We start from the raw sequence: 10,911 nt of genomic DNA, 5'->3' as shown, positions 1-10,911 counted from the left end.
ATATTATAAAAAGTTATAACATAATTTTTTTTTTTAACAAGACTATTTGGTTGAATAGTTAAATTGTTAAGATTTATTTTAAAATTTATAAATCTTTTTACATTAATCAAGAGATAATAATCAAGATTTTTTAAAAAACAAAGAAGCTTGAACTCAAACCCAAACAAGCTACTCGAGCTCGACTTGTTCATTTATTTTCACTCGAGATTGAACTGAGTTCGAACAATATTAATGATTAGCAGGCCGAGTTCAAACAAGGTTTATTCAAACTTTATTCAAGTTCTAACGAGTAAATATGCTAACCGAGCTCAAGTACCCCTGTTTGAGTTCAGCTTGATCCAATTCGTTAGCAGCCCTAGTTGGTATAAACTGCAAAATGCTACCATTGATCAGGCGAAACACGAGGAGCAAGAAAAACCAGTTCAACACTTTCAATACCGTGAATGCAAATTGTAAACTCAACCTGGAGTGGCCTCGTCTCTCGGACAAAAGGGCAACAACAGAACAATTCCTCCTAATAAATTTGTGAACGGAGGAAAACGCAAAAAATTAAAAAAGATTAGACAGACTAGAACGAGGACACTAAGTAAAGAGATGATGGCACAAGTCGGGCTGGTTGTTGTAATCAATTTTGTAGGACAATTATTTTCCATGGAAAAAATCAGCAGCAGATACCATCACTTGGCGAGTACTTTCACATCTACACAATGTTGTATCCCCACACATTCTTCTGACACATATATGCCCAATTGCACGTGAAATCACTCAAACATTCAGTAACCATTAATCTGAGGCCTCGGGGTCGGACCCATCAGCCGTGAGAAAGGCATTTGAGTCCGGCCAGGATGGCCCCTTTGGCCGGAAAAGTGATCAGCTGTTTTTGGATCCGAGACTGACCTAGAGAATGCTTGGGCAAGCTCAATGGCTGAGGCCACTTTTCCATGGCGTGGACCACCGGAGTCGGGGGAGTCAGGTTTTACCTGCACTACAGGCTTGCGCCAAGTCTCTGGTGAAGGTGGCCTCTCAACCTGCTGCTGATTCCTTTCAGTCTCTCTGCTATTCCTCCAGCTCTCATTACGCCAGTTCCTCCTTTGCACGTCAACTCTCTCAATGTCTTGCCGATGATCTTTCCTCTCATATCTCTTTCCGATCTTTTCATCAAGGAGAGGACTCTCAGTTTTTTCACTGTTCTCAGCAAGAATTGGATTCTCCTTCCAATCCTTTCCTCTCATGTCTCTTTCAATCCTGGGAACATTATGCTCAGTCCTTCACAAAAAATAGTAATAATAATAATAATAATAATAATTAATTTAGTGAAAATGGTATTTAGGAACAACAAAACATATATTAGAGATTCACTACCTATCGAATTGTTGAACCAAGTCATGGTTGTTGATCTCAACATCACCAATCCCTCGCTCCTTCAGAACCTGAGAACAGATTAGCAATGCTGTTGAGCTGGGAATATGAAGCCACTGAATAATAGGAAAGAAAAAATAGACGATACCCATGCAGACTAGTAAATTGTCCAATGTCTGGAGGAAAAGGGGAACAAGTGACAACAATTCTAAAATTCTGAAGTCATGGTATCACTTATACCCCAGAGAGACAGGCCAGGAGTAAAAGCACAATGAACAGATGATTACATCTAATTTATCAACAGCAGCATGAAGAAGTGACAAATCAAATTTGTAACTGGCATTCAAAATTCAAATTGTTTAATAAATTCAAAATTATATATATATAAAAAAAAACTCACCAGTTCTCGTGGACGAGCACCACCAAACACAGCATTCCTGCATCACTTAAGACTATTTGTTTCAGTAGCATTAAATGGCCCGGTATTCAGTGAAAACAAAAGCACAGAAAAGAAATTACATACCATTTATTTGAAACTAGGACAGGTATAGCAACTTAAATGGCACATCAATTACTTCTTATGGAAGATTGACTAAAGAATGATTGTTGAAATCTAAACTAAGTTCTACCATGTTTCAAAATACAGCACAACCAAACAACCATAACAGCAAGACATGAAAAACTTCTTCCCAGAGGTCAGCAAATTAATTTTTTATTTTTTATATAAAGTAGTTACAAGAATTGACTGGATAGGAGGAATAATTTGGTTTCACCAGATTGAATGCCAAACTTATCAAAAAAAAAAAATACTAAGGTAAACTTTTTCCAATATTAGTCAAGGACACCATTGATGTTCTTGAATATTTATGAAAAATGTATGTAAAACTGAGCAGCAGGTCAATGTAGACACAAATATATGCACTCTTTGTTTATCTTACCAATGCAGAGCACACTACTCAATGAATTCCAAGAACTTTTATATATTATATCCATTTATGGTTCTGGCATTTTTAGATGCTTCCAATTATTTTATTTTATTTTATTTTATAAGTAAGATGCTTCCAATTACTCAGTGCATTCCATGAACTTTAATCATACATATTGAGTCATATCAACTCAAAGTAGTTGTAACAAGACTAACCAATACTGCAACTAAATTGGATACTAATGAACATGATTTTTTACAACTAAAGGCAAATAACGAAGTCACTACTCTTTTGATAAGAACCAAGTCACTACTCTTAATCATTCCAATCTCATACCAGTCCACTTTTTTTATTGGTAAATAAGATCTCATACCTGTCTATTAGACAACTAAATTTCAATTCCATATAATAAGCCAATTTCTACAGTCAAACTCACATTCTTAAGATAATTTCCTTTCAATCTGCGATTAGACAACTTCAAAGGAACAAAGAGCATTACCTTAATGTCAGAGATAACAATTGGAACCATCTTTGTGGGAATGGAATATTTACAAAATGAAGACCGTCAACACATATAAGGGGAATTAACAACCTTCCAAATAGGTAGATACAAAACTCAAGCATCCATGTCCTCACCCTCCAACTCTTAGTTAATGAGTGATTTGGGAGTCATAATATCATGATCTCACATGTGCATAAGATGCGCGTGCGCCGTGCACACACACACCCAGAACAAATATATGTGTCTGTGTGTAAAGATATTTTCGGACACTTTTAGCAAATCTCTCCACAAGCTTCAAATTGAGCCATGATAGCTGTACCCACCCAACGATCAGTGATCAATGTTTTAAAACAAAGACCAAAACACTTATAATCGATGATCTGAAAGAATACAGGACCTTCATCAGATTTCCACCAGGGGATTGAAATTCAATATTCAAATAACCAAAACCCAAAGTATGAAGTCAATGAAATGCTAACCTCCACCTATTTTTGTACCTACAGTGCCAAATTAAAGGCTTTTGATTCAAATAGTGTTATGTTGTGGTTGTTAAAATGCTCCTAATCCCAAAAGTGCAACTAAGTTGACTAAATTGATGAGATTCCCTCAACCTTTGTAGCCATGCTATAACTCTACCCCATTAAGCTGGAACAGTTTGAAGTTCAACCCAGTAAGTGGTTGGAGGTGAGACTGAGGAAGGGGAACAAAAATTATTAGGCCAGCTACTGTTATTTGAACCATGTGCTATTCTTTTTCATTTTCTCTTTATACAAGAGAGAACCAAAACGCTAGAATACATGGTCTCTTAAAAGTATAAAACAAGTGCGTTCATAATTTGTTAATTAGCATGTCACTCCGCTGAAATGGTAACTGAATAGCAATAGGACCACTCACATATTACATTATTTGAAAGCTATAAATTCTGTATATCAAATATAAATTCCGCATAATTGTTTTGTGTACTTGGGCTATGCCTATTGCGTTTTTTAATTAAAATCATCTATTACATGGGCAAGATCTCAGCTCAAGACTCAAGGTCATGTTTATTTTCTCTGATTTCAAACCCCTAGGGGTTGGCTCAATTTGTAAAGGCCTTGATCTTGGTGGTATGATCCCTCCAAGGTCTAAGGTTCGAATTTTTTTGGGTGCAAACAATCTCTAGGGGCCATTAGATAGGGAATTTTCCCCTTAAATTACCTGAGGTACACTTGCAGAAAACTCCTTGCCCTATACACCCTTGGGATTAGTCAGGACACTGTTCTCGGACACCCGGTACCAATAAAAAAAAAAACTCTCTAATTTCAAGCCAAAAGGCTACACATACCGAATTCCAAAACATACACTATCAAGATCTCAAATAAAGAAACTAAAAGATACACATTTAACTTAGCATCGATTTGTGTTGTCACCTGCCTTTTTTTTAATTATTTTTTATAAGAAAAAGAAAGACTGTAGGTTGTGTTGTCGCATGTTTAATTTACAGATGTTTTAAATATATAAAAATCAACTCCATGCACAACTCTATGCTCAGAAGATTGCTAATGGTGGGCCATACAGATCTTTTGACCCTTAATAATGTTGTATTTGTGATCTTAATCACAAGCATATCAAGTCTAAAAATAATCTCAGAAAGGGAAAATTAATTAAAAAGGACAGAGCAAAAATCAGTTACTGACCTATCTTTTTCAATACTTCCTTCCAATTGCTCAAGAGGCTGCAACCGAGACTTTAAACTCAATTTGGGATGCTCCAAAGCCTGTGGCACACTCTCAGTGATTGCCATGCTAAGTTTTGTAGGATACATATTCCCATAGACTTCAAAAGCTTCAGCATGACCAGTGTCATTCACTCGTTGACACCCCTATAATCCACAAACATAAGAGGAATTAAATGCATGGATTGTGCTATTCATTCATTTTCTCAATATGGTTATCAACCTCATAATCTTACAAATACCTGTCTATGATCGATTGCAGGTTTTTCTGAACTTTCTAATGGCTTTGTTCTGGGAAGCAATTTCAACTTGGGTCGCTCTGATGGTTCTAAAGGCACTGCGGGTTGCAATTCAGATCCACTAAGTCTTCCATCATCACGAGCAAGTGGAGTCCTATCTGTATGAATTGCAGCATTCCGCTCTTTTACATCTGAATACTTGGGACCCATAGCCATTTCATATCTCGGCAACTCCTTCCTAGCAGCTTGAACCCCATCCTCAATATGCAGACCCCTTTCAACCTGCCTCGCCAAGGTTGCATCCTGATAATCTCTTCCACCCAAAACATCAACCCTCTCATGGCTACTACTACCATAACTGTTGGACTGAAAGACGGTCTCAATTTTGGGTGACATCAAATCCTCAACATCTGCCTGAAAATGGATCGCATGCTTTGACTGCCATCGACCTGAAGACACCTTTTCAAGTGCACTGGCACGAGCCAACTTCAAGACAGCTGTTGGTCCAGACCAGGCAGATTGTTGCACTGGTTCATTAACCCCAACCATCTCCTTCCTTGCTGCCCACGCATTGGGATAACCTCCACCAACTGCCAGCCCACTATTCCCACCTAAGTTCTGTGAATTAACACCAACATGAGTCACCTCATTAACCTTAGCCGCATAGGCATTCACCACCCCACTCGGAGCCAACCCCTGCCAACCCACTAAACTCCCACTTGACCCATACTCGGACTTCAGCTCAACACGGGATGCAGGGACCTGAATGCTCTCATCGCTGATAGTCCGACGAGGGGCCGAAATTCCATCAAGGGGTTTTCGCTCATCCTCATCAAAGTTCCGGCCTATGCGGGCAGTATGAGTGAGAAAAGGAGTCTTATCATCGAAAGGCCTCGTCGCAGGAGAGGACTGTGGCCGAGACCAGTTATCAGGTCTCCCAATTGGGTTTCCCCATGAGTTTGGACGGTCTTGACCCGAATGATCCGACGGCCTCACAGTTCTATTGAGGAAAATAAAGAACGAGAAATCTATTCAGAAAAGAAAAGGAATATAACTAGGCTTTGTACGAGCAGATACAGTGGTTCTTGTAAGCGAGATTCTGCACCAGCTCAATCGTAACTAGGTTTTGAAATCAAATCAAAAGGTCGCTACTATGAATTGAAAAATTAATGACAGAGGAGAATATTAAAATGAAAACGATTATATCGAAGAGCAAATAATAGTTACAAAAGAAAAAGATTAGAAGAGAAGGGGGCAAAAGGTACTTACACTCCGGGTGCAGAAGGGAGAGAGAGATCAGAGGGAATTGAGCCGCCATGGAAATCCTTAAGAGTCATGGTGTTCCCACTCACTTTCTTCTTCGACATTTCTCCTCTCCCTCACCCTCAAGCTCCCTCCCTCTCTCTCTCTCTCTCTCTCTCTCTCTCTCTCTCTCTGTGTATTCGTAACTTCAATTTCTTCTGTCTTCTGCTTCTTCTTCCGCCCGATGCCTCGGAGATTTGAGGCAGCGTTGAGCAAGAGCGAGAAGGAGAGAGAGGGCAGGGGGAAAAAGAGAAGGTTTGCTTCCTGCTCACGGACCTCGATTTCCCTGTTGCTTCACTTTGTCTCTCGATCACTCTGAATATATGCATGTATAGGGGATATATAGGACCTTCGATTGCTTCCGTTTCGCCTGTGAGTTTTTCATTACTTTGGCATGCCTTCTACCGAATTTATACCGAAAAATGTTCTCTCTTTATTTCCATATTTTTCACTTTTTGAATTGGGAATGATACTTTGCAGTATGGTTTTGCTACCTCTTCGCTCATGTTTTATTTATTTATTTATTTATTTATTTAAATAATAATTATTTATTTATTTAAATTTAATATTTAAAAAAGTGAATATTAATATATTGATGTTATTAGATTATGCATATGCGAAGGAAATTTTTGATAAATAAAAGATAAATTTGAATTTTGATTATTTCATTTACATAAGTCTCCATATTATAATAACTATTTTCATTATATAATAATAAAATAATATAAGATGAATTTGACTTTGACTATTTACATCAAATCTCTACATTGGATTATCTATCTATTTATTATATAGTAATAAATAATTAAAAAATATTTAATTTCTTTAATTATTAACTTATACTATTCTACCTATTATATGTTAATTCGTAATCATATTTTAATTAACTTATGGGTTAAAAAATTATATTTTTTCAATTGTCATTTAACCACAAATGTGAATTCACAGCCTTGTAAATAGAATAGAACCCTTGTGAATTCACAGCCTAATTATCAGATTATGGCGTCAATTCACCTTTATTGTCTTGGATCACAATCGTCCAACAAATTGGCACAGACCCTTTTGAACTCAAAGCCCCCTGAAATAAAGTTCTGAGGTCTGCCCCCAATCCCGACAAAAAAAAAAACAAAATCAGCAAGAATCAAAATTGTAATAATTGCATTATGAAAATATCAGAGGAGAGATAGAGAGTTACAAAAACACTAAAATAAAGATTTGCTTACAGAACAGTAACCATCAAAATTGCTTTTTTCTTTACATATGTTGCAGTTCAAAGCCAAGATATTTGACTATGGATAATCCATTGCAAGTGGTTTTTATCTCTAATAGGTAAAAATGGACATTAGTTTTGGATATAGATAATCCAGTAAGAATGTTCTAATAATGGAGCAAGGTCTCGTAAGTTAACGTTAGGCGTTAATAGGTTCAGATGGGATGGTAACACTCTCATTCCGTAGCCACTGCTTCTTTGCCAGCGAAGGCTAGAAAACGCTATGGTCAAGGACTAGTACATGAAGTTAGGTATTGCTTGTAATGAAATCTCACATACGATCATTATCTGCGATATGACAGATAGAGCCAGGGTGTATACATGGTCATCGAATGCGAGGCCGTGGTGCATAATTTAAAATGGAACCTTTTTTAAAATGAAAATGATTATATTGAAGAGCAAATAATAGTTACAAAAGAAAAAGATTAGAAGAGAAGGGGGTAAAAAGTACTTACACTCCGAATGCAGAAGGAAGAGGGAGATCAAAGGGAATTGAGTCACCATGGAAATCCTTAAGGGTCATGGTGTTCCCACTCACTTTCTTCTTCGACATTTCTCCTCTACCTCACCCTCAAGCTCCCTCCCTTCCTCCCTCCCTCCCTCTCTCTCTCTATGTATTCGTAACTTCAATTTCTTCTGTCTTCTGCTTCTTCTTCCACCTGATGCCTCGGAGATTTGAGACAGCGTTGAGCAAGAGCGAGAAAGAGAGAGAGAGAGCAGGGGGAAGAAGAGAAGGTTGGCTTCCTGCTCACGAACCTCGATTTCCCTACTGCTTCCCTTTCTCTCTCGATCACTCTGAATATATGTATATATAGGGGATATAAAGGACCTTCGATTGCTTCTGTTTCACCTGTGAGTTTTTCATTACTTTGGCATGCCTTTTACCGAATTTATACCGAAAAATGTTCTCTCTTTATTTCCATATTTTTCACTTTTTGAATTGGGAATGATACTATGCAGTATGGTTTTGCTCCCTCTGTGCTCATGTATTTTTTTAAATAATAATAATTTATTTATTTATTTATTTAAATTTAATATTTAAAAAAGTGAATATTAATATATTGATATATGTTTTTAAATATTTAAAGACGTTTAAAAAATATTTAAAAGAAAAATAAAAAAATACAATTTACACAAGGGCACGCTTAGAAGTTATCACGGGACAGTATCAGTGCCCTTTTAAATTTTATATGACCTACTAATTATGGTTCAATTTGTTAGAGGGGGTATTGCCTAATATTGTTCGAGAAAAAAGTTGTATATGCCCTCTAAGAGCATTGTTATTAGATTATGCATATGCGAAGGAAATTTTTGATAAATGTAAGATGAATTTGAATTTTGACTATTTCATTTACATAAGTCTCTATATTGTAATAGCTATTTTTCATTATATAATAATAAAATAATATAAGATAAATTTGACTTTAACTATTCACATCAAATCTCTACATTGGATTATCTATTTATTTATTATATAGTAATAAATAATTAATAAATTAAAAAATATTTAATTTATTTAATTATTAATTTATTTTATTTTATTATATTTTACTATTCTACCTATTATATGTTAATTAGTAATCATATTCTAATTAAATTATGGGTTAAAAAAATTTTATTTTTTCAATTGTCATTTAACCACAAATGTGAATTCACAGCCTTGTGAATAGAATAGAACCCTTGTGAATTCACAACCTAATTACTAGATTAAGGTGTCAATTCGCCCTTTATTCTCTTGGATCACAATCTTCCAGCAAATTGGCACAGACCCTTTTGAACTCAAAGCCCCTTGAAGTAAAGCTTTTGAGGTCTACCCCTAATCCCGACAAAAAAAAAAAAAGAAAAAAAAAAGCAAGAACCAAAATCGCAATAATTGCGTTATGAAAATATCATAGGAGAGAGGGAGAGTTACAAAAATAATAAAATAAAGATTTGCTTACAAAACAGTAACCATCAAATTTGCTTTTTTCTTTACATATACTATAACTTAAAGCTAAGATATTTGACTATGGATAATCCATTGCAAGTGGTTTTTATCTCATAGGCAAAAAGTGACTTTAGTTTTGAATATAGATAATCCGGTAAGAATGCTCTAATAATGGAGTAAGGTCTCCTAAGTTAACGTCGGGCGTTAATAGGTTCAGATGGGATGGTAACGCTCCCATTTCATAGTCGCTGCTTCTCTGCTAGCGGGGCTAGAGAATGCTGTAGTCAAGGACCAGTACATGAAGTTAGGTATTGCTTGTAATGAAATCTCACATGCGGTATAACAGATAGAGCCAGGGCGTATACATGGTCATCGAATGCGAGGCCGTGGTGTATAAGTTAAAATAGAACCTTTTTTTTTTTAAGATGGTTGATGGAGGGCTTGGGTCCTAGGATATCTTGATCTAAGGGTGGGCCTAGGGTCTTTAGTTGAAGTGATGGTTAAATTGAGAGCCTAGGATTCTTGGATTTATGAAACTTAATTTGAGTTTATAATGAGTTTATATTGAGCTTGGATGCTCAAGATAAATTGTGTTAAGGTTGTATTACTTATGATTCCTCAACTTATTCATTACTTGGTTAAATGAAATGTTTGTCTTTCTGACTCATTAAAGGTTTTAGAGTTTCGGATAGTGCTTGCTGGGTTTTTCTTGTTGTGTTTAAATCTAAAGCATGCATGAAGTTGTTCACACTCGATGCTCGGGGTGTAGTATTTCCCCAAATAAATATTGACTGTTCCATTTTCTTTTCCCCGATAAGTAAGTCCCATTAACCGGATTTCTTTTATCTATCTCTTTCTATACACTCATTATTGTCACATATGTTTTATGCATTGTCTTAGGCCTACTTACAAAGCCAATAAGTTTTCTACTAACCTTGAGGGATAGCTTAGTTGGTCTGGCCTTGGGTTTGATTCCCAATAGTCACTAATTCAAATCCGCTTAGGGCCACTGGAGGTTTACTTAGTTATTAACTTCAGCATCATATGGGATTAGACAAGGTGTGCGCAAATTGGCCCAAACACCCACGGAAATTAAAAAAAAAAAAAAAGTTTTTTGATTATCGAGACCTCCCCCAGCCCCCATCCCTATATCACACAATCCTAGTTGCATCATTTCATATGATATGGAGGACAAGGATTTGACGTGGTTCTAAAATATGAAAAAAATCTAGGAATCCTACAAGCTGGGAGGCATTCACAAAGGCTATATCCACACACACATACATATATATATATATATATATATATATACACACACATATATATATATACATACATACATATATATATATATAGTGTATGTGTGTGTATATATATATTCATTTTAGCCCTACAGTCTATGATCATCCTAACGACATTAAATATGAGAAGTGGTAGGTTTAAAAAAATGATTATAAAAGGAAGAATCTTCTTATAGGCTCATGCATATAAGCTTGGCGAACATTGCCTATTTGCTCCAACTAAAAATATTTTATGGCAGCAAATATTCAAATTCTAAACATTAGTAGATAGATTTTTAATACAAGGAGGTTCGAGGATTACATTGTCTTCTCTCTACTGCACTCTGTGATCTAGTAAAAGAGAAGTAGTGAGAGTCCATGTCTATTCCGTT

General features: G+C 36.1%; 1 protein-coding gene across 3 annotated transcripts; it reads right to left on the bottom strand.

Annotated features, from left to right (window-relative positions):
- Window positions 1-406: 406 nt before the first annotated feature.
- On the bottom strand, window positions 407-6,463 carry LOC122279728. 3 transcript variants are annotated; one of them, XM_043090523.1, is made up of 6 exons: window positions 6,010-6,463; window positions 4,744-5,768; window positions 4,464-4,648; window positions 1,760-1,796; window positions 1,363-1,430; window positions 407-1,266 (listed from the first exon to the last, which is right to left on the bottom strand). In XM_043090523.1, exons 1-6 carry the CDS (start codon window positions 6,056-6,058, stop codon window positions 774-776), a joined length of 1,857 nt encoding a protein of 618 aa, XP_042946457.1. In that variant the 5' UTR covers window positions 6,059-6,463; the 3' UTR covers window positions 407-773. The 3 variants fall into 3 exon arrangements, with proteins under 3 accessions (XP_042946457.1, XP_042946455.1, XP_042946456.1); XM_043090521.1 differs by having other exon boundaries at window positions 4,744-5,740; window positions 6,010-6,459; XM_043090522.1 differs by having other exon boundaries at window positions 407-1,245; window positions 4,744-5,740; window positions 6,010-6,458.
- Between the last annotated feature and the right edge of the window lie 4,448 nt (window positions 6,464-10,911).

This window comes from Carya illinoinensis, chromosome 10 (assembly GCF_018687715.1).
Source record: "Carya illinoinensis cultivar Pawnee chromosome 10, C.illinoinensisPawnee_v1, whole genome shotgun sequence".
In the NCBI taxonomy this organism is placed as follows: domain Eukaryota; kingdom Viridiplantae; phylum Streptophyta; class Magnoliopsida; order Fagales; family Juglandaceae; genus Carya; species Carya illinoinensis.
Note: the sequence above shows the minus strand (reverse complement) of the source record. Positions and strands in the feature narration are given on the sequence as shown.

Coding starts and splice junctions, on each gene's coding strand:
- LOC122279728 (XM_043090521.1), bottom strand. CDS start 6,107: ATGTCGAAGAAGAAAGTGAGTGGGAACACCATGACTCTTAAGGATTTC. Junction 4,649..4,743: donor CTGCAATCGATCATAGACAG/GTATTTGTAAGA, acceptor TGTGGATTATAG/GGGTGTCAACGAGTGAATGA. Junction 1,267..1,362: donor TTGGTTCAACAATTCGATAG/GTAGTGAATCTC, acceptor TTTTTTGTGAAG/GACTGAGCATAATGTTCCCA.